This window comes from Equus asinus, chromosome 6 (genome assembly GCF_041296235.1).
Source record: "Equus asinus isolate D_3611 breed Donkey chromosome 6, EquAss-T2T_v2, whole genome shotgun sequence".
NCBI classification, from domain to species: domain Eukaryota; kingdom Metazoa; phylum Chordata; class Mammalia; order Perissodactyla; family Equidae; genus Equus; species Equus asinus.
In genome coordinates, this window is record NC_091795.1 from 16677978 (window position 1) to 16700639 (window position 22662).

General features: G+C 55.9%; 1 protein-coding gene across 4 annotated transcripts in view; it reads left to right on the forward strand.

Moving 5' to 3' along the window:
* The window catches only part of FAM178B (family with sequence similarity 178 member B), an 86305-nt gene extending 67224 nt beyond the window's left edge, over window positions 1-19081 (forward strand). For 2 of the 4 annotated variants that reach the window (XM_070511665.1, XM_014859149.3), the window contains 4 exons: window positions 2729-2854; window positions 16808-16885; window positions 17189-17341; window positions 18711-19074. In XM_070511665.1, the coding sequence (XP_070367766.1) occupies window positions 2729-2854; window positions 16808-16885; window positions 17189-17341; window positions 18711-18743 (390 nt within the window). In that variant the 3' untranslated portion in view covers window positions 18744-19074. Of the gene's footprint in view, window positions 1-1384; window positions 1495-2728; window positions 2855-16807; window positions 16886-17188; window positions 17342-18710 lie in introns of those variants that run through there. The other 2 variants (XM_044772918.2, XM_070511666.1) reach the window with 2 other exon arrangements.
* Window positions 19082-22662: the final 3581 nt, after the last annotated feature.

The window sequence follows — 22662 nt, forward strand, 5'->3', positions numbered from 1 at the left end:
CAGGTGACAGGATGGAGAAGCCCTTTACTGAGACAGGCAAGACACAGGTGGAACAGGTTTGGAGAGGAAGTCTGCAGCTTGTTTCTTATCCCAGGCCACCTCTTGCAACACAGAAACCTCTTTTGTCAGGCTGTATCTTCCAGTGTGGAGTTTGGAAAACATGGGTTTCAAATTGCCACAATTAAGGGGGATGCGGGTTTGCATCTACCAGGAAAGGCTGGCTGCCATCCTCACCTGCTGTTCAGTCTGTCGTTCAGTTAACAAATACTTACTACTCGAATGCCACTTACCAGGCGCTGTGCGAGGCTCTGGGGACACTGCAGTACACAAAACTGCCCTCTTGGAGCTTACAGTCTAGTGTGTATAGGTGGGAACAGATAATCATAATAAACAAGTGAATTACATAGCCTGTTAGAAGGTGATGGGTGCTGTGGAGACCAAGGTGGTGTGGGGTAGGAGGATGGGCAAGTGCAGGGGTGTGCGCTGCAGGACAGACAGGGAGCTGGGGCTGGAAGGAGGGGAGCAGGCAGCTGTGCAGTGTCTGGTCAGAAGGTCCAGTCAGGACACAGGCTCCAGGGAGCAGCAGGGGCCACCTGAGGCCTCCTGGATACTTAAGAGCCTGGCCTCCTCCACTGGGCAAGTAGGAGCCACTGTTGGGATTAGAGCACAGGAGCGACAAGCTGTGTGGATAGCCGCCTCGCTGGAATTCGTCTGCCTCCTCTTGCCAGGCAAACTGAGGAGGCCAGTGGAGGCCTGCCTTCCTGGGTGATCATTTGCTTCTTGCCTGAAGATGTCTGTCCTCGTGGGCTGAGTGTTTACAGAGACAGCTCCCGGCAGTGGGGCAAGGCAGGGAGATGCACTGGTCAGGCCTGGCCCTGCTGGGCCCCACGAGGCCCAAACAAGCCCTTATCCCAGAGAGGGCTGTCTGCCCGAGAGGGCCTGGCCGGGGCGCCAGAGCTGGAAACAAAAGAGAGTAAGCGATCAGAAGGCGGCAGCTTGCTGAGCTGATCGAAGCTGTTTTCCTGGAGTGAGAGGAAAAACATGGGAGCTAGCGAGCTGTTGTTTGCTCCCCTGCCCAGCCCCACCCCAGGCTGCTGTAGCAGGGAGGTTCCCAACCTGGGCGAGGCTGCCTGCCTGAGGGCTGCTTCTGGGGGCGTGGGCTGCAAAGCCTGGCCCCTGTGCGTGCACAGCTGTGAGCCCGGGGCAGGCAGAGCTGTTTTGGAAACCATCCCCTGACTTGCAAGGCCTGAGCAAAGCGGCCCAGCTATGGCTTTGGTGCAGCTCCAGATGGTGCTTCTCTTCGCCCAGAACCTTCCCTCTCTCTCTCTCCCTGACTCCTCCTCTCCCCTTCTAAAGGGATCAGACACTCAGCCAAGCAGCCCTGGCCTCCTTCCGAGAGCCAGAGCCTGGGCCTGATTCCTAGCCCTCAGCCCAGCTGCTCTTGTGGGCTGTCTAAGCCTGCGGCCGGCTGAGGTGCTGAGCAGGTGTCTGTGGGTGAGTCAGGGGGAGGAAGCCAGGTGTGCCGGGTAGGGCTGGGCTGGAGCAGGGAGCTGGGCCAGGGAGCTCAGGCCCTAGCCTTTTGGCCACCCTGCACCTGCTATATCTAAAGAGACAGTGTCTCTGTGAACTCCCCTAGCTCTGCTTCTTCGTTCTGCATCCTCCCTTTCCCCAGGGTTGCATGTGGCCTCGAAGAGGCTGTCCAAACCAGGTGCAGGGGCTGGGCGGGAAGGAGTGGCTCCCAGCAGACACCTGGACTTATGGAGGCCTCGTTCCCTGGTTGGGGGGAGGGCATTCTCAGCCCATTTGTTCAGAGAGGGTGGGCAGTTTAAATGGGGGGTGGGGCGGCTAGCAGATTAAGTGACATATCAATCTAATGCAATGTGTGGACCTTGTGGGGAATCCCCATTTCAACAAAGCACCTGTGTAAGGACATTTTGGAGACAATCGGAGAAAACTGAACACAGGTGTTAGGTTTTATAAGGAATTCTCGGTAATTTTGTTGGGCAAGAGAGTGATACTGTGAGTACATTGAGGTTTTGAAAAAATCCTTATCCTTTTCTGTCAGAAGCCCTTTATGGGTAAAATGATACGATGTTTGGATTTGCTTTAAAATTCTCTGGAAGGAAAAGGCGGGTGGTTGGGGGTGATGAATCGGGGCAGGCAGAGGGATGGTGACTGCAGTCATCGCTCACAGTGATGGAGGAGTGCACAGCCTCTCTCTGTCATGAGCATTGAGACCCCCACGGTAACAAGTTAAACAAAAAGAGAAGGATGCAGGGAGAGTGGCCTGGCAGACATGAGCAGCAGCCCAGGGCGGAAAGGGTCTTGCGCGGTGGCAGAGGAGACCTCTCTGCTGGTCTTGGTTCTTCCAAACCTCAAGTGTCTGCTTCCTCCAGGGAAGTGGATTAGACTTCCAGCCCCTGGAGATCTTCCTAGTTCACTCTCTGAGGGGGCTTAGCCTGTGTCAGGTGCTATATGCGTGTGACCCTCCTCTTCTGGGAAGAGGGCGTGTGGCTGTCTCCATTTTACAGACAGGACACTCAGGCTCCAGGGGTCACCCAGCTCCAAGTGAGAGGTGAATCAGGTCCAGGAGGCCGGTGGTCTGGCTCCAGAGCCCACGCTCTGACCCACTGCTGCCAACCAAGGTGTCCAGGCCAAGAATCCCCCAAGTGGCCCAAGCACTGAGCTGCCACCCTCCGTGAGTGATGGCCTCCCTTCTCCTCCCCAGCTGTCCTCACTCAGCCAGCTCCTGAGCCGCATGAGGCCATCATCCCTCAGGCAGTACCTGGGCTCTGCGACCTCGCCACCCTGCCAGAAGCAACAGCCAAAGGCCAGTGCAGAGCTAGACCACAAGGTGAGCACCCAGCGCCTGCCCGCCTCTGCCAGGGCGCGGCCCCACAGGAAGCAAGGAAGGCAAGCTGTCCCCACTGCACAGCCTGTGGGGCTATACTGCCGTCAGTCCTCCTGAAGGGGGCCCTGCGGGGACATAGCCCAGTGAACTGCCTCCCTCCAGCGAGAGGAGGTGCTGACACCACTGCACAGCCTGTAATTAGTGCCCTTGCCCATGCCTCTTGGAGACACAGCGGGGCGCCGTGTGCACAGGCGTGTAGGCCGATGTCTGCCTGGCCCTTCTTGTGGGCTTCACTGCATCCTTATAGCCTGGCATGGCTTTATTAGCCGTGGGATGCTCTATTAGTCTCATACCAGTTTAGAGAGGATGCAGGAGCTGAAATGCTGGTGGGGGGAGTGGGGGTGGGAAGGGTACACACAAAAGGAAAAGCCCAGGGAATGTCCAGATGTGCAGGGTCTACCCTCCCTGTTCCTGTTCACTGTGGTTGTCACTGAGGCTGAGTCCTCAGCCTTTCCTCAATCCTTTCTAATTGACTTTACAGACATTACCCAACTTTCCTGAAAGTCATGCTTTGTCAGGAATCAGCTGCAATAAGTTAGCCCAGGGTCTGCTGGTTGTGGGGCTTGGGACAGTGAGGCCCCTGGGGCAAATGTCAAGCAGGGCTGGCAGTATAGGGCCTTCAGATTGGGATTGCCAAGCCTGGCTCCCTGGGGAGCTAGCGTGAATCTTGGTGAGCTCCAGTATCCCTGGGGACTCGGGGATGAAGAATGCAGATAGGCATCTTTCTAATTTAGGAAGGTGGTAATTCCAAAATCTCACTCAGAGGTTGTGTGTTGACGATCCAGAAGTCCAACCTTTGGGCATCATTCTGCAAATCAGATAAATGAATTACTTAACGAGCACAAATGAACCATTAAGGAGACATGATGATCCCCGGGTGTATGCTCCTTGTCTGGAACATGTAGGGTAGGTTATCTTTCAGTTGTGTCTAATGTTAGTGCATTTACGAGGCTGCTGCCTCCCAGGAGAGTGTGAACTGTCTACATGCCCCATCCTCCTTTGCCAACTATTTCCCAAGAAGCTGAAGCTGTATGGAAGCTGTGTGGAGTCCAGGTGTTCCAGGCCCTCTAAAAAGGCAATGGGGTCAGCCCCTGGGGTTCTGTCTGAGCAGGGCATAAGTGGGCAGGCCCCAGGCCTGGGCTAGGAGAAGGGAAAAAGAGAGAGGAAGAAGGGCAGTGGTGAGAGGGAAAAGAAAAGGCTTGTATCTGGACTGGGTAAGTGATGAGTGTGACTTCCAGGTGCCTTGGGGGCCGCTCCTGTGACCTCATCTAGCAGAGGTGTCCTTGCTGCCAGGCCAGAGGCTGCCGTTTGGCTCACTGCATTTCAGAGCCCATCTGGTGGCAGATGTCCACCCAACAGCCTGGGAAGAGAGGGGAATGAGTGGGCTGAGGGTGTACTTTATTGTGAGGACTGTTCTCGCACATCTGAAGGAGGCTGTGAAGCATTCGGCCTGCCCCCCCGTCAGCTGCCATATTGGAAATGGCCCATTTGGCCTGGAAACATGAAGAGGCCAGCGTGTCTCAGCAGGGTGCCCCGAAAGTGCTGGGTTTGCTGGTCCAGGGCAGTGGAAGGGGCCTATGAGGCCAAGGCAGCTCTCACATGCTTTTGCTGCAGCTCAGGCCCACCTGGGATTGGTCCTGGTGGTGGGCACGGGTGGTCTGCACAGAAATGTGAATTGTTCTGTTTCCCTGGGCCAGGTACTGTTCTGACCGGAAGGGGCCAGGTGGGGCAGGTGGCTGGGCTCCCACAGCCCAGCCTCACTCCCACCTCAGCCGACTGACTCCTCATTAGGCCCGAGCATGTTTCATCTTCAAAGATGATCAGGCTATTCACCAGCCAAAAAGAGCAGCGGCGTCATCCACCCTGTTTTACAGGGAGTGGTGGTCTGGGCTGTGGCTGGGCCTTTTATCCCCAGAGCTTAAAGTCTGCCTTCTTTCTCCTTGAGATGCAGTGGGGAAACTAAGGCCAGAGTGAAGTTGGCCCGAGGTGACCAAGCCTGGAGGAAATGGGGATGGGCCCTTTCCCAGCCCTTGGGGCGCAGTGTCGAGCCCCATCCCCCAGGCCCTGCTCACTCCTGTCTGGGAGATTTCCTGCCCGACTGCTGGGTCACAGCCCTCCTCCAGCCCTGCAGATCAACACTTCTGCCAGGCTCTGCTCCCCATGGTCTCCCCACCTCCTCTCTGCCTGGTCCAGTCTCCTCCCTCCCCTGGGAAGCTCCCAGCCTTCTTTCCCTCCCTGTCCTGCCTTCCCAGGAGGCTGGGAGAGCTGCTTTCTGGTGCCCAAGACATGACTCCCTCTCCTCACTGATCTCTTACCTTTGCAGTTGTCCCTTTCCTTGTCTGCCTCCCCAGCTAGACTGTGGGCACAGCTGGTGTCTCTCAGCATGGCATGGTATTTTTGGCACTAGATGAGTGAATGAATGAATGAATGCACTTTTAATTCCTCTCTCCCTCTCTTCTTCCACCCCACTCTGGCCATCCTGCCCCCTTCTGGAAACCTCTGTCTGTCTGCACACCCCTGACCAGCCTCTGCGTGTCAGCCCCCTTGTTTCTTACTGTCCGTGTTTCATTACTGCTCCAAGAGTTTATAGCCTGGGTTCTCCCACTGGAGGCCCTTGACTTCAGAAGTGTCACCTGCCTACGTGAGACCCAATCAGAGCACGTTGTTTGTAACTATGAGCTCATGAGATTCCTGCCTAGGAAAGCGAACCACCAGGTACAGCAAAGGAAGCCACACGCTCCTGCTGCAGCACTACGGTCACCGGCCGGCTAGTGGGTACAGGTGGGAGGCTGGAGAGGAGGCCGGGGCAGGGTTCCTGTGCCGGCTGTTTGTCCTGGCAGAGTCAGAGTCACAGAGTGTCCCAGCAAGTCTCTGCAGAGCTTGTGTGCAGGAGAAGAGTCCTGCTTCTCACCAGGATGATTAGAACACCTCCAGCAGCTTAAAGTGCTTGTGGGTAAAGAAACGGTTGCTCAGCCTCCTAGTGGTTCTTGGTGGCCCTGTGCTTGCCTGGTTTGAGAGGGGTTCTCCAAGAGGAGAATAAACATGTAGGTCAGACAGATTTTCGGAGGTCTGAGACAGACCCGTGAGAGGCGGGGGTGCCCTGTGTATCTGTGGAAGGCAGGAGAGGATGACTCCATGCAGGAGGATCCTCTGAGAGTTGGCCTCCATGTGCTTCCCTCTGCCCACGGATCCCAGTTCTGCAGGAGCCCTGCGCCACTCCAGGCCTCCGTGTGTGACACTGTCCTTTGGGCCCTGGTGCAGACAGACAGACGCGTAACTGCACTGAATGGGCTTCTGTCTCCCCGAAGCTGCCAACTCAGCCTTCTGACCCAGAACCAGGGGCTTCCTGGGCTTCCCATTTCCTTTTAGTAACTTGTGTAAACCGTATCTGGCCAGATCTTGTCTGGTTGCGTTCTGCCCAGTCTCAGGGTCTGGCCCATTCGCTTCATGGAAGTGACTGCCCTTTCGGTCTTGTCAAAGCTTGTCATGTGTTGTCTTCTACTCACCACACTTTCCTGCTGTTTCTTGCTTTCCCTCTGGCCCTTTGCTGCATGGATGCTATAGTGAAGGGATTTTTTGGTTTTGTTTTTTCCCCTAAGGATTTGGAAGGTATACAGAATCAGAATCTTTATGGTGAGGTGGAAGTTTTTCCCGAGTTTGGTTGAATTTGGGAACTTTGAGGAAGTTTACTGTCTCTCATTGTGTGGAAAGAAAATGAAGGTCCACATAGTGGGGAGTCCCAGAATTGGGGCTGCGTTGAGGCCCTAGGAGCTGGCTCCCTGGGCACGTCCACCTCACAGCCCGGTGAGTGTCCTCATGGGATGGACGGCCTGGGGCCAGTGAGGGCTCTGCATCTGCAATGGTCCCCGTCTCCCCGGGACCAGCTCTGAGAGGCCACACCACCCAGCCGGAGCCTGGCTGACTACAGGTGGCTCCTGTCAGCTTCCTCACCATGCACAATGCCTACAGTCCATCTCTGTGCTCACGAGGCTTGGGGTGGCTTGTTTATAGAAGTGCGTGTGTAAAGAGTTGATTTTGTGGGGCTGGGCATGTGCTCGAGCTTGGGTGATGCTGTGAGGTCAAGGCCACCATGCTGCACAGACTCCTTTGAGCTCACTCCTGGGGTCTCTGCACATTGTCTGCAGAGGGCGTGGGCCGGCCACTTGTTTGTGTATCTGTGTGTCCGTGTGTATGTGTATGTGAGTGTGTGTTGTGTGCATCTCCTGTATCTCTTTGTAGTGTGCCCATGTGTTACTAGAGTTAACAAACAAGTTTTACCACTTTTGCTCCAGCTACTGCAACTACAGCTGGCCTATCCCTGTGTTGGGTGACCCTGCCAAGAGCTGCCTTAAGTGACTGGGGTGTGGTTTGGGAGGTTGTGGGGAGAAGGCAGGGAGGGTGCTGCTGCCCTTGGTGGCTCTGTGCTTGCCTCTGCACCTCCTGCTGGCACTAAACACTAGCAAGGGGAGGTGGACTTCCTCAGGCTTGGCTTGAGCCCAGGCCCCTTGCCCTATGTCACCCAGAAGGACAGGTAGAGCAAGAACCTCTCCCTCCCCCCTCCACTTTCTGCCTTCTCCCCTACAAGTGCTTTCCTTCCTGCCCCTCACCCTGCACCTTAGGGAGAGCCAAGCCCCGCAGGGCTGATGACCTTGGTCAGGCTGAGATTAGGAATGTTACAAGGAAACTGACTGGTTTGGGGAACAGAAAATGGATATTCAGGGCTCCTGAGTCCCTCCCTTGACTAGTCTGTGGTAGGTTCCTCCTGACTTCCTCCAAAATGAGGAACACGAGACATCTTTTGAAATAAACCTCAAAGAGATGACAGGAAGCTGACCCTAAGGGGAGACCTGTGACCAGCCGCATGTCACATCCACCTAAGTGGCCGCTGAGCCTCTTCAGAATGGTATCTGTGAGCTTCTGAAGGACAGGCAGGCCCAGGCCCAGGCCAGCTTTGTTTGGGTCTCAGGAATTCTGGCTTCTTTGCAGGTGTCTGATCAGGGCTTGAAGTGACCGAGTGAAGCTGGGGGGACAGCATGGATTCTTCAGTCAGCTTTGGTTCAAGCCAAGCTAGCTCACTAGCTTGAGTCCTCAGCAGTTTCTGTGCTTGCTCTCTGCCCACCCCCACCCCCAGGTCGAGTCCTCTTCAGGGCCCTGCAGGGGTCCCTCCCCTAGGTACAGTCCTTACCCCATACGGGGGACTCAGTTACTTTTCACCTAACACCCTACCTGGGCCTCTTTGTCCTTCAAGTCCTCCTGGACAGCTCTGTGACTGTCTTCTTCCCATCCTTACTTAGGAAAAAGTGATCTCTAGTGCCTGTCCCATCGTATTAGAACCCTGCCGTCCACGGCCTCATCAGCTGGCCCTACTTCGTCCATGTGGCTTTTCTCCTGCAAATCCAGCCACACCATTTGATTCTGAGCAGTGGAAGTCTTTCCCAGAAACCCTCCATTCTCAGGCCCGTGACTGTACTCCTGCTGTTCCTCCTTCCTGGCAATGCCTGGCCTGTCTCTCCTATCTTTGGATTCCCGTCTGTTCACCCCAACTTGTGGCTTGTCCACATGTTGCTTCACACACCTAAACAGAGTTGTCTTCAAAGACCGGGTCCAGAGTCCATCTCAACCACATCCCCCAGACTCCCATCGAAATGCCTTACCCTTCCCCACCTCCCCTGTACCCAGCCCCCCCGACTCTGCCTCTTCTCCCAGCCCTGAGTGTGGGTGGAAGAGCAGTGCCTTCAAAGAGCTGCGTCTGAGTGGCTTGGGCTCAGCTCTGCCAGGCCCCTGCTGGGGACTAGGAAGAGAGTGTGAGGTCCCTCACTTGCTGTCCTTAGTCTGGAAGAGCAGTTGCCAGGCAGACCACCACCTTTTCTGACCCTTCTTCCCTTTCTGTGCCAGGACTCTGCAGTGATGGAAACACAAATCCGCATCTGAAAGGCCCTGGGACAGTTTGTTAGGCTCTGCTGGACCAGGGGCCAAGCTATATCATGAAGCCTCAGTGTTGCTCTCTGCATCTCTCGGCTCTGCCCCTTGGTGCATTCCCACACAGTCTTTCCCTGCCGGTTCTGAGAAACTCTGGGCTTACATCCTTTCCTTAGCAACCCTAACCAGGGAGCCAGGGAGAGCTGCTGTTTTAGAGTCCTAACCAGAGTCCTAGAGTTGAGTCTCATTGGCTTGGCTTGGGTCATGTGCTCATCCCTAAGCCAGTCGCATAGCCAGGCACACAGTGATTGGCTAGCCTAGGTCATATGTCTTCCCCTGGAGTCAGAGCTGAAGTCACCACTGTGGAACAACATGGCCTGAGTTTAGGTGACAGAAGGCTGGGACACCCTGACAAAGGAGGGGGCAGGATCCTGGGCACCTGGAAACCTTAGACGTCCAGGGCATACCCCTGGTCCTCAGCCATGGCAGTGGCCCTACACTCTGATATCCGTGGGAAGTGTAAGAAGGGCAGTGTCTCCCAGGCTCCAGCCATGCCACCATGCCAGGAGACAATTCAGCAAGTAAGATAAGAAAGAGAAGGGAGGAAGCCATTGCTTTTGAGGAAATGGCTTTTGAGGAAGCCTCTGCTCTGTGCTGAGCCCCTGGAGATGCCCGTGCCAAGCTCCTGGCTGGTTTCAGTGGCTCCTCCAGCACTGACACCCATGTCCTGATGTGCACATGCACACCCAGTTGTAGATTCTCAAACATATACACCGAGAATCTCGTCCCTCTCTGGACAACCAGCAGAGCTGAGTTTCCGGTCTACATCCCCCCAGGGTCAGGGTCTCTAGTCCCAGCTGGAGGAGCAGGAAGAGCCAGCCAGTCCCCTCCTGTCATCTTCCCCACCCCCCAGGGCCAGCAGGAAGCCAGAAAGGAAGGGTGGGCTGGGTGGGAGCACTGTCCAAGGGTTTGCCTACAGCCCCTTGGTTCCTCCCAGCAGCAGACATGGGAATGGGTCAGATGCTCTGAGATAACCTCCCTGCAGCAGATCCACAGGAACAGAAAGCCCACAGCCTTCCTGCTTTTGTCCCAACTCCATCTCTTTCCCACCTCGGCCCCACTGTGCTGTGGCCTACTTGTCCCGTCGTATGCCCAGTAGCAATAGCAGGGGCCAGGGCTGCTCGGGGTATAATCCCAAATTCGGGTTAGAGCTTAAAAGAGAATCCTTCTGTCTCTTGTGAGTGAGTTCCAGATCTCAGGTCTCTGAACTCACTTTCTCTGGGCAGCTAGAAGTGTAGGTGAGGGGCTCATCTTCTGAGGAATCTGAAGAGGTGGACACAAGCTGGAGCCCCGAGGTCCTCCAGCAGCCTTGGCAGAGACGTCCCGCCTCTTCACCCAGCAGGGGCCCTGAGAGCCACTTTCCAGGCAGTGGCTGTTCCCAGCGCCTGAGCCAGAAGTCCTGTTTCTGTCCAGATGCTGCCAGCCTGTCTCCCATCACCCTTAGCTGGCCTCATCTCGGCTCCATGTTTAGGGCTCCACCCACCCCTGCATCCAGGCAGGCACTTTCATTTACAGAATGGAGGGTCCGGCCTCACAAACCCAGGGCTGAGTCTGACAGGCCCCCCCTGTGGCATCTGCTCCCTGACCGCTCTGCCCCATGATCTCTCTGCCCTGTGCCTTCAGGAACCCTGGGCAGGAAGAGGTGCTGGGTCACGCCTCATTTCCTAGTGAGCAGTCGTAGGTCCTCGTCATTTCCTCCTTACTAGGACTTATGGCTGATGACCTGTCCTGGTTGGAGTCACTTCCAGACCCAGCTTTCCTTTGGGCACAGCCCTCTGCTTCCTGCTTTAGTGCCTACCCCAGCCAAGCTCAGGGAGTGGAACCTTGGAGCAGGGCCCGCATGGGCAAGGGAAGTAGGTCATGCAGTTTGCTCATGGGGGCAAGGAAGAAATAGTGCCCAGAGATGATGGCAGGTGCCACACTCAGGACGGGTCCAGGCAGGGTTCACCTAGGAAAATGCGTCCCCTCTCATCGTGTGTTCTGGTGGACACCTAGCCAGGCAAGCTTCAGCTCTCTCACCAGGCTGAGGCTCTTGGTCTTGGCCCGCAAGTAGCCCTACCTCAGGATTACTCATCCCTGCTGATTTTGGTTGCTACTTGCCCTGCCTGTGGTGGAGTACCTAGACCATGCCCTTGGGGCTCAGGCTTGGGACCCAGGAGCAGCCTACCCTCTCCTTCCCTGTCCTGCCTCCCCTTGGGCTCTTGTTGTGCAATGCAGGGGGATGTCACAGTGTGACATCCCCTTTAGGAAACACACACACGCATGCACCCACACGCATGCATGGGGAGCTTGTCCAGCTAAAGAGAGAGAGTACACATGTCTGCTTCAGACCTAAGCCTTCTTGGAGATGGGCATGCTGTCAGGGGACCTCACCAAGCTCAGCTCTATCTGCTGATAGCGGGGCTCACCAGGCCCTCTCTGCCAGTCCCACTGGGTCAGGGCACTGTGAAGTGGTGCTATGGGTTTATGTTTAATTAAAAGAAGAAGGAAAGAAAGAAAGAAAAAGGATTCATCGGGGCCAGCTCTAGCATCCAGTCTGAAGTATGTCAAGGTGGACCAGCTCAGCTTCAGTCTTTCCTGGACTCCATTGGTTCTAGAGTTGACCTCCAGCACATGTGCATGTAGCTAAGTGTCTCAGAGGAACAGGCCCCCTGAGAGGACCCACACATGGCAGTGATGGGACCCATGGCAGAATTCTCCTCCTGGGGTCAATTGTCAGGCTAGGCTGTACCTCCAGACTCTAGATGGGGCTGAGAGCAACCCAGCCAGATGGTGACTGAACTCAGGTCCCTGGGGCAGCCACCACCCAGAGCCTGTGGGCAAGGAGAGGTGAAACCAAAGGAGCTGCTCTGGGGTCCTGACATTCCAGTCAGGGAACCCAGGACCAGTAGGATCCAAGGCCAGCTTCCTGAGTGGGAGCTGGGGACACCTGCAGAGTGCGCCCCTGGGCCCCAGCAGCCTGGCTGGGAGGGCCGTGTCCTCTGGGTCAGTCTCTGTCCTCCTCAGCAGCTGTTCCTGGGTCAGCCGTGGTTCTTCCTCCGCTCCCCAGCCCCCACAGCAGCTGCCCCAGAGCCTGGCTGGACCTGCTCCCACCGGATCCTCCTGCCAGTGGCAAGATCTACCATCCCCACCCAGCCTGGCAGCCTGCAGGGAAAGGGCTTGGTTTGAAGACTCGCCTGGGGGAAGACTGGATTCTTGATCGTGACCGGAGATGGGAGAAACCAAAGTGTTCTGGCCAGAGCGTGGGGCTTCCTGGGAGATCCTCTCCCTCCTCCTTTCTGCCCTTTTTTAGCATAAATAACCCAGGCCACAGCCTGCTTCCTTGGCATTAGCTAGAGGGGAATTTTCTAAAGGATGAAGTTCTTGGGAAATGCCTACCCTTTTTCCCTTTCGTCTTATGACGAAAGTGCTGCAAATGAAGACTTGGCTGGTGGTTCCTGGGGTCAGAACTAGCTGGACCAGACCAAGGAGACATTGACCTTCCCGTCCCCCTTCCCCCACACAGTGGGTGACAAGCCCTGTTGGCTGTCTCCTGTCTCTCACCCTTGTCGTCCTTCCCCAGGGAGAGGGCGGGGCCCGCTTTAAGGCTCTAGAGCTAAGAAGGAGGCATCCTAACAGAACTTCTCTGAAAAGTCGGCCTGCCAAACTCAGGGGAGAGACCCAGAAAATGGAAGCTGCAGGCCTTGCTGGCCGCAGTGGCAGGGGACAACCCCGTCTTGTCGGCATTGGGTTCGGGCACGTCTGTTCCTTGCCCTCAGACTCTGCCTCTCCCCACGTAGTTGACTGAGGTTTCCCTGCCCCCATTTCCCATGGAGGCTTCTCAGCCTCGGCTCACACCGAGTGAGGGAGGTACTGGGTGGCCTGAGCTGGCAAAGCCCCATTTTTCAGACAAGATCCTGAAGGCTGGACAAGCATCCCCCCCGGCTTAAGGAGTGCCTCTGCACTGCTCCTTAACCCTGAAGCAGCCCTGACTCCCCCCCTCCCCCCCCTACACACGCCCCTAGGGACTTGGAAGGGGCCTCAGGCCTGTGGAAGGACCATCTTGCACTTCCAGCTGGGGAGGAAATGGGAGCAGGCAGGGGGCTTGGGCATTGACAACCCCCAGCCAGTTCTTGAAAGGAAAGACAGAGCCCCATGTCTCCGTGGTGCCAGCCAGGACAGGAACAGGCTTGCTAAGTTCAGGAGTTGGTCACGGCGCAACTGGAGCAGGAAACACAGCTCTCACACCTTGCTGTTTACTTTGTGTCCTATGGGAACAGGTCGGCTCTCGCCCACCCCTGCTGGCACTCCTGGGCCCGCCTCTGGTCTCCCAGAATCCACCAGGATTTTCAGAGGAAGGAGACTCAGGTTCAGCCCCCTCCTAGCTGCAGAGCCCCCGTTTCTGTGAATGTTTGCTTCTGACCTTCATAAAAACAGGGCAGGGGAGAGGAGCCTAGGGGCTGGGGGCGAGGGTGAGGTTCAGAAGAAGCCGTACATGCGCCCTGTGCAACCCGCTGTCCCTTTGTCTGGACCAGATCAGACCCTCTGTCACCTCTCCTCCACTCTGAGACTGCAGGTGTCAGGAAGTGAGGGGAGGAGGCGGGGCTGGGCACTTCATATGCCAATGGCCAAGCCTTTTTTCCAGAAGTACAACTACTACCAAGTAAGACTACTGCTGTCTTTGTCATGATTTCTGACCACAGGTGGACCTTTATTCCCTTAAGTTGGCTCAGAGCCTTCCTTAAAGGGCCTCCCTTCACCTAGGAGTTGGCTCCAGGGATCACCCTCACATGCAAAGAAAAATGCATCCTCTCTCCTACCTGGTAGAGGGCAGGGATCCCCCCACCTTTGGAAAATCAGCTTATAATATGTTGTTAACAGGGCTTTTCTTCAGAACTATTTCCTTCTTCCTATTCCTGCCCCCCACCCACCAAAACAAACACATTCAGAATCATTTTCCTGGGATTTTCCCTCCAGATTCAGTTATGGGAATCAGCATGAGGACGAAGTTGTGAAACGGTACTTGCGCGTAGTCCTAGTGCTTTTTCTCCCATAAATCTCCACTGCAGTTTTCCTCCAGGGAATTCCTCAGATCCTAGGCTCACCCCCACCACGCCTCCCTCCTAGGAGGATAAACTCTGCAGGGGAAGGTGGGGTGTGAGGGGGCGGGGAGCCCAACACCCCTGGGACCGGGACTGGCCTCTGCACCCATCCCAGGGTGGCTCCGAGGTCCGTTTTAGCCCTGGGCCTTGTACACAGCACAGGGGCCTCTGAAACGCAAAGGCGTCCAACTGGGCCCCAGGCAGAGGAAGAGCCTGGGGAATATCTACAAGTGAAAGGTCTGAGGGCGCCCCCTTTCTTTCCCTCTCTGCCCCACCCCCCAGGCTTTCACACCCACCCCCATAGACGGGCCCCTTTCCCAGCCATCCTCTGACCTACTGATAGCTCCACCACCCTTGGAGATTTTCTTTGGCATCTCCTGCCACCTCACCATCAGCTTGTTCAACACCCTCTCAAAAAGGGGTGTTGGTCCTGGGAGCTCTGCTGCTTGTCAAGGTCATGTCCCGCTCCCTTGCCCTGCACCCACCCCAAACACAGCTAGACTCAGTCAGTTATAAGTGGCATGGTCTTGTTAAAAATTAATTTTTAAAAACTTTCATTGTATTCTGATTATAGGAGTAAAGCACACACATTGTAGAGAAACGATCTTAAAAAGAAAAAAAAAAAAAGATGAAGAAGGATGTCCTATAATCCTTTCTCAGCCAGAGCTGCATTTTCCCTCTGGTGTATTCCATCCCAACCGATTCTATCACCTGCTTCTCCCAGGCGCCCCCAGTCTGTCCCTGACATCCCAGCCTCCCTGCTCGAGAGCCTTGAGTGGCCTCCTCGGCCCACAGTCCAGACCCTCTGCTGCCAGCCCTGTCCTCAGGGCACCCCTTCCCTTCCCCCTGCTCCAGCCCAGCCAGCCACCTGGCGGTCAGTCCCCCAGCATGCCCTGCCTCTGTTTCTTGCATCAGCCCTGGGATCTGTCTGGTTTTGTAATCTCCACCCCAGCCCCGCCCCCACAGGGCCACCTTCACCTGAAATCCCACTGTTCTTTTGAGGCCTGGTTTAGCGTAGTCACTTCCTCCCTGAAGCCATCTGAGTTGTACTCCACCACCACCACCCCCCAAAAACCTAGAAGGACCCTTTCTTCTTTTGGTCCATGGGGAAGCTGAGATTCAGTATTTGTTGACCCAGTGATTGCCTTTCTGAAGTGTCTTTCTCCCTGTAATGTCTGAGTGTTTGTGGCTGTGTCTTAGTCAAGGTACAGTGTCTGGCACACAGGCCTGAACCTGCTTTATGAGGGGAGGTGTGAGCCATTGCCAGGACTGCAGACTTTGGAAGGAGTTCTGAATGCTGTGGCCCTCTCTAGAGCAGGGCCAGGCTGGGGAAGGGGAACCTGTGGGAAGCAGCAGCTTGCTAGCCAGCCAGCCCACTGGGGGACTCGGGCACAGGCACAGGCGGCTGCAGGACCTGGCAGGGGGAGCTGGCTCAGAGAAGCTGCATCTTCCCCAGCCCAGGCAGCATGCCTGGAGGCACACCCTGTGGGCCCCCCAGCTGTCCCCACTGCGTCTTCTCTGTGCCTGCGGTGTGCAGTGCTGCTCACCTGGCCAGCCAGTGGGGTCAGGGCATCTTGGGCCTCAGCTGTTGTGCTAAAGAACAGGCTGAGTTCTGGGCAGGGCAGGTGCTGCTGGGGGAGGGGCAGGTGGCCCCCATCCTCAGGATTTTGCACCATGGTATTTGAGTTCAAGAAGACAGTATTCCATAGTGCCAAGTCTAGGACCCTCAAAAATGGTTCTTGCTTCTGTCCTAAGGAGGCTGCTGGGTCTGTGCAAAGAGGCGGCCGCTGTTTCTGGGGCACTGCCTGGTGCTCTAAGAGGGGAGGATGATAAGTAAGGGCAGGGGAAGTGGGGGGATGGGGGAGCCTTGGGCTGGTTCTAAGCTCCAACTGCGTTATCACCATGCTTGCGCCCTGCGGGCCTGCCTCTCCCATCCCAGCTCAGCCTCAGGGCTGGTTATCTGCCCCGGGCACGATGATGGGGTTGTTTCCTGCCACCCGCCCCATCTTAGACATAAGGAGTCTGAAGGGGATGGGCAGCAGGCACCTCTGAGTGGGGGAGGGGCATGCCCACAGGCAGGAGTTGAGAGTGCCAGGAGCAGGCTGTGTTCACATTAGAGCCTCGCATGTCTTTGGGGTGCTCCCTGTACCTTGTTTTCTCTGCACAGCAGGTGAATGTCCCATAAATGAATGGGCACCAACAGAGTCCAAGGGCACCTTGGGATCAAACCATTCTCTGATCACATGGAATTGGCCCTTGTCCTGTTTTCACCCCTCAGGGTATCCATCCGGCAAGAGTGAGGGTATGAGCCGATGGGTAAGGTGCACAGATGCTCAACCCAAACTGTTTCCATCAGCCTCCCTCTCGTCGCCTCCCTCCTCATGTCAACAAGGTTTCCTTGTGCAGAGAGGGCTGCACATCTATCTGTGCAGGTGGTGTCCCATGAGGGGTGAACTGGGCACCCATGGGCCACATCCCACCATAGAGGATAGTGGCACCCGGTCACAGGGCCACAGGCACGGGTGCCTCAGGGAGCAGAGACCACTGACACTGAGCAGAGGTCAGAGTGAACAGGCCCCTCCCCACAACCAGCTTTCTCTGCTGGCACCCCAGGACAAGGCTGGGTGACAGAGTGGGTTTCTGGATGGCAGACATTTCTTCTTTTCCTGAAGGAAGGGAGGATAGTCATTCATCAGAGGGAGAGCTCTGAGTGAGTGGGCCCAGAGCCCTCCTGTAACATTTTGGAAACTGTCGCCCTCGGCCCACTGGGCCTGAGCACAAGGAATCTGGAAATTAAGGAGTTAGGGAAGCCTGTCTCTCTGTGCTCTCTCTCCAGGTCTGCTACCTGTGCCACAGCCTCCTGACACTGGCCGAGGTGGTGGTCAGCTGCCAGGACATTACTCCAGAGCAATGGGTGAGTCTCCCATGCGGCTGGCCTGGAGCCCAGCTGCTGTCAGGAACTGCAAAGAATGGGAGACTGAGAAAGAGGCAGGCCTAGGGAGCCAGGCCTCTTCCTTCCCCCACCATCCCAAGAGTGCTCCCTGGGGATACTGACCCGAGCCCCCGGCAGGTGCCCTGTACCTCTCCTCCCTTTCCTGGTTGACTTCTGAGCAGCCACTCAACTGTGTCCCTCTTTTTCTCTGACTTGTTCTCCCTCCTCCCTGACTATGGATGTGCCTGGCCTGTGTCATACCCTCCCCCTCGCTCACCTCTGCAGGGGGAGCTGCAGCTGCTGTGCATGCAGTTGGACCGCCACATCAGCACCCATATCCGGGAGAGCCCCCAGGCCATGCACCGGACCAAACTCAAGGATCTGGCTGCCCAGACCTACATCCGCTGGCAGGAGCTGCTGACCCACTGCCAGCCCCAGGTGGTGCCCCCCTCAAGCCCCCCAGACTTGGGAGGGGAGGGAAGTGGTCAGGCGGCTGACCAGCAACAACAGCGAGTCCACCCCAACTACAGCTGCTGAGCTCCTGGCTGGGAGATGGGTGGAGAGGGCAGTGTGGGGGAGGGTGGAGACGCCTCAGAGGACCTTCATCATCCTTATCAAGAGTCCAGTGCCTAGTGTGGGGATGTGGTGAGTGGGGTACAGAGAGGCCAACTTCTGAGCAAATGCAAAGAAAAACTTCATCCTGGAGAGGGAAGAGCCTGGGCCAGAGTACCAGTTTGTTGTGAGCAGTGCCAGGAAGGGACACCAGAGGCACCAGCTGTCCGCCCTCTGCCTGCTTGTCCTGCAGCCCTGAGGCTGGCCTCCTGCTCTGCTAGGAGAAACACTCCCAGGCTGCCCTAGTCCCTCCAATTTCTAGAGCAATAACCTCCACACACCTAATTTTCTCAGATTCTCTAGGTAATAATATTCATAGCTAATATTTATTGAATGAAGACCCTTTTCTCCATGAATCCACATAACCCCCATGGGGCAGGTATAGTTATGATCCCATTTTACAGATGAACAAGCTAACCAAAGTCACTGAGAGGTTAAATAGCTTGCCCCATCACACCCGCAGCATGTAAATGTCAGAACCAAGGCACAGAGCCAGCCTGACTCCAGGCCTGCAGACTTAAGCATCGTCCAGTCCCTACTCTGGCAGCCTCCCTTCTGGCCTCGGTCCCTCCAGCAGGCAGTACCAGCTGGCTTAGGGGCCCTCCCCTCCCCCAGCCCCCAACCCTTGATGGAGACAGCTGGGTCTGGTGAGAACTGTTTCTCCACCCACCCTCCCAGTGCTCCGTGGCTCCAACTTGCCTTTCCACCGACTTCTCCCTGCCTGTCCTTCCCTCTATAACCTCTGACTTGGGGCTGACACATCAGCCACAGGCTGTGGCTTGGGTCTCAGATTTCACAAGTCTCTGAGAAAGCTGGGGAGCAAACCTCACCCTCAATCCCCAAGGAACTAGATCACACTGGTCTCTGGTGGGAAACAAGGTGTTTGTCATGAAAAGAAAGAGAAGTGATTCGTGGCCTGGTCCAGCCAGGGGGCAGGCCCCACCTTCCTTTCACACCGCCGCCCTGGGCCTGCGAGCAGTGAGTAGAGGGAACCCAGGCAAGGCTGTGGTCAAGTGGCCTGTGGACTTGCCGTGTCCTTGCCTGCACTGTGAGCCTCAGGACTCTCGTTGCTCAGCACCTGGCGTAGAGGAGGCCGGTAGTGGATGATGAATGGATGCTGGAGAGTTGGGGAGCCTCAGGGTGCTGGGCACCAGCCGGGCCTGGCTATCGGCTTCTGTTTCCCTTCTTGCCACAGGCCCAGTACTTCAGCCCCTGGAAAGACATCTAATGGAGCAGGGCAGGGGGCCCAGGGCTATTGGCTCTGGCAGGAAGTGAACAGGGCCCAGGGAACTGGAGGAAGCGAAGAATGGACACCAGAGGAGGACCAGTCTGACGAAGCAAGAGCTGCCTGCCCCATTGCCCTGACCCTGCCGGGCGAGGGGTCCCTGTGTCTCTGCCTGGCCCACCCTCAGCTCTGCTTCCGCTCCCAGCCGTCTCCTCTTCCCCCGAGGCCTTTGTCTCCGCAGCTCTGGTTTCCCTGGGCCTCCCCACCCTCCCTCCTCTCTCTCTGTCACTAATGTGAAGTTTCTTTGTGCATACTAAAGTCTTATTTCAGTGTCAGTGGTTTAAAAGATTTCCTTCAATCCCTATCCTGAGGGCTCATGCCCAGCATCCAGTTTCCTGACATCTCTGCTTGAGCTTTGCCGTTCTCACCTCCGACAGCCCAGCCTTGTGTCTGGGTCTTCGGCCCCGCCCCCTGCAGCAGAGGGCTGTTTGTAAATCCTGAGGAAGAGCAGTTGGTTACTCCTGTGGCCCCAGAGCTGTCAGAAACCCAGGGAGCAGGGATGGGGAACATTTGTTTGGACCCGGTCTGGGACCACTCCCCACTGGCTGCCTCCACCAGGGAGGATCTACAGAATGAGATGGTGGATCAGGGCTGTAATTACACTTAATTCAGTTTATTGTTGAGCTCTGAAATCAACTCCCCAGATTTAGGAGAGAGGGGGTGGTGCCAAAAGACAATTCCAGTTACTGCTTTTGCTTTCCCTCAGCCTTACCCAAGATGAGTGTTGTGGGCCCTGATCCCTGATGGGGTGCTGGATGTCTCTGACCTGCCCACCTTGGGAAGTGAGTGGGCCCTGTGTACCCTGAGGAGATCCCTGGCATCCACTTTCTCTGCCCACTCCTCCAACCCTGAGAATCCATTTCCAGTCTCTGGCCCCTCCTGACTCTTTCTGGGTTGGGGTGGGGTTTTGCAGGGCCATAAGAGATAACAAGAAGTAGCAGAGGATAGCCTGTGCCCACTCCTCAGCTCAACCCGAGTGTCCACCAATGGAGCTTTGCCATGGCTAGTGCTTGTGACTTCCTCTGTGTGTGTGTCCCTCTCCTTTGTACTTTCATGCCACAGGGCTCAGGGTCAGGCGGGATAACTAGGAGAGCGATTCCCACCAAATAAAGGACCTTCAGGCCTAGGGGCTCAGTTTGCAGACCTGAAATGTAGCCTGTCACTTCCTGGGGCTGCCTCCCTTGCTGGGTCCCCAGAATGCTCAGAGCCAGGGGCATCTATAATTCAGAAGGCACGAGCCCATGGCAGAGTGCTGGGTGCCGTATGGGACGTCTCCCTGCCTCCCAGCCTCTGCCAAGTGAGAGGTGGAACCCTCTGCCAGGGTGACTTGGATGCCCAGGTGACTTGCCTGAGAGTTCTGGTTTCCGTTGCTGGCTACATCACAGGCCTCCTTCGCCAGGGCACCACTGAGGCCCCAGCGGCCTCAGGTGGGCCTGAGATCCTCTGATAAGAATGGGAGGTTCTGGAGAGCCAGCCTCCTTCACGTTCCCTCAGGGCTGCCCCAGCTTCTGACACTGCACATCCTGACAGTTACTCCTCAGCTATTCAGTTTGCTCTGGAAACCTGGAAATCACCTTTGAAATTTCCCTTCTTTGTTCTCACTGCCAAGGGCAGAGAGGGAGTAGGGAGGCATGAGAGGCTGAACAGGGAGTTTCCAGTTCTCGAAGCTGCCCCTACTTCTCTGAGAAGGGGATCCAGCGGTCCATCAGCGTAGACATCTGGAGCATTTCTACTCAGGTCTGGATCTTGTTCACTGCCCCTCCTCCCCTGCTCCCCAAACACGCTCATCCCCAAGGAGAAATCGATACTAAGGAGAGAGGAGGTGTTGGTGACAACTTAGTCCCTCCAGAGACCTGGCTGTAACCTGAGCAGAGGTGTGCACTTCGAGGTCACCCAAGGGCACACAGTATCCCCTGGGACATGTAATGGGCCCTCTCTGGAACTGGCTGGGAGCTGACCAGATCTTCTAAAACTAGTCTGGGACCAGTGAGAGACTCAGCCTCCTCCGGGCCAAGAGTTCCACACTGGTGCTGGCGACTTCACCACTTGCCCTTTCCAGATCCCTGAGCCCCTGGGGAAAGGCGGAGGGACATCCTGGTTGAAGCCTCTGGAAAAGCAGCATCCGGGGCTGTGGTGACGGATGCTTTCCTGCTTCCTTTGGTGATGGTGGCAGGGAGGGGCTGGGAAGGGAAAGGCTTCCCAGGTGGGTGGCTTTGATAACTCTCTTTTAGGAGGAAGTAGAGAGAGGAAGTCCTTTTCCTATGGCCCCACTCACCTCAGTCCCCAAGCCCTCAGAAAGATCTCTGAAGGGTGGCTGACCCAGGCTTTCTCATTTCCCCTCTGTGGGTTGTCAGCAGCTCCTGGCTCCCTTGGGAGTTGGCCAGGCAATGTTGACTAGAGAGCTCCAGGATGAACCCTGGGCTCTGTCCTGTCAGAAAGCTGCCTCAGAGCTGGGGGGCAAGGAGCTCAGCTGAGAGGCACCATGACACATGACCAGTGTGGAGGACCAGGGGGGGCCTTGCTTTTCAAGTCAGACTCCTGGGCCCATCTCTGAGGGCTGGCCTGAGCTGCCAGTGCATTCTTAGAGAACCCCAGAAGGCAATGAGTACTTCTCTGTCCCTCCTTGAGTTGGGTACAAGTGGTTGAACGAATGGGGCAAGTAGGTGGGCCTGCCAAGGCCTGAGACCTGAATGGTGGGTACCTTCCATGAAATATGCCAGACAGGCCCCAGGGAGATTGATAGGTACGTGAGCCTCTTTTTTTTTTTTTTTGGTATTAGTAACTTTTTTTTCTTAATTTAAGACCCAGGAATCCTCATTTTCTACCAGTTGTGTTTCTATTAAAAGCTATGAATCATGAGCAAGTAGTCATGCAGGAAACTTATCCCCTGCCCACCTACCCGTGGAAAAGGGCAGTGCACCGCCAGAAATGGGCAAAGGCAGAAAAAGGAGGGAAGAGGGGCTGCAGTCTTGTCTTTGAGGAGCGTTTAGGAGGGAAGGGCTCCCGGCGTCAGTCAGCAGGAATGGAGAAGCCTGCCCTGAGGTTCAGAAGACTGTCCCCGCCAGTGAAACCAAACCAGCTTTTGAAACTTTCCACTGGGGCCATCTTGCAGGTGGAGCCAGGAGCTCAAGTCTCTGCATGGTAACCCTCACACCTAGTGGGCTGGGAGGGGCGGGGGGGAGGTAAGACTTGAAGGTGAGGAAAAACAGCAGAAAATGCAGTGTTTTAGGCCTAAAACTTGACAGGAGACACTGTCACTTAGTGGAAAGACAGAATTGGGAGTCCCAAGACCTGATTTAACATTCTGACCTTGCTAATTATCTCCTTGACTTTGGGCAGATTGCTTAATCTTTTCTCTATAAAATGGGAGAAACAATACCTACTTTTTAAAGGGTGGTCATGAGGGTGGAGTGAGAAAGTGTACGTGAAGGCAGGTTGCAAAGTCTAAAGCACAGAGCAAAGGGGAAGGGTGTTTGCGCATCAGTTCACCTGTGCTTAGACACGGGCTCTAACCTGGACAGGGGTCCCAACACCACCTCCCTCCCTCCCTTTGGTGCCAGCTCTGTGCTGTTGGTAATTGACTTGTCCCCTATCGGTGGCATCTCCAAGGCCACAGCTTTTTTCTGGTGAAAAGGAGCTGGGAATTGTGGCTTTGGCCAGCGAGGGAGAAGGGGCCTTTATGTATATCAGCAAAGACCCAATTGTTACTGAATCCAAACTGGGCTGCTTTTCCCAACTATCTCCACTACTCTTCTGGGCTCCACTTGTCAGATGCCAAGTTTTAACCCAGAACAAAAGCTCCTGTCGGGACTGATTTATAATCCAGATCTGCTGACAGGCCCTAAAGTGTTCCTCCCCTCCA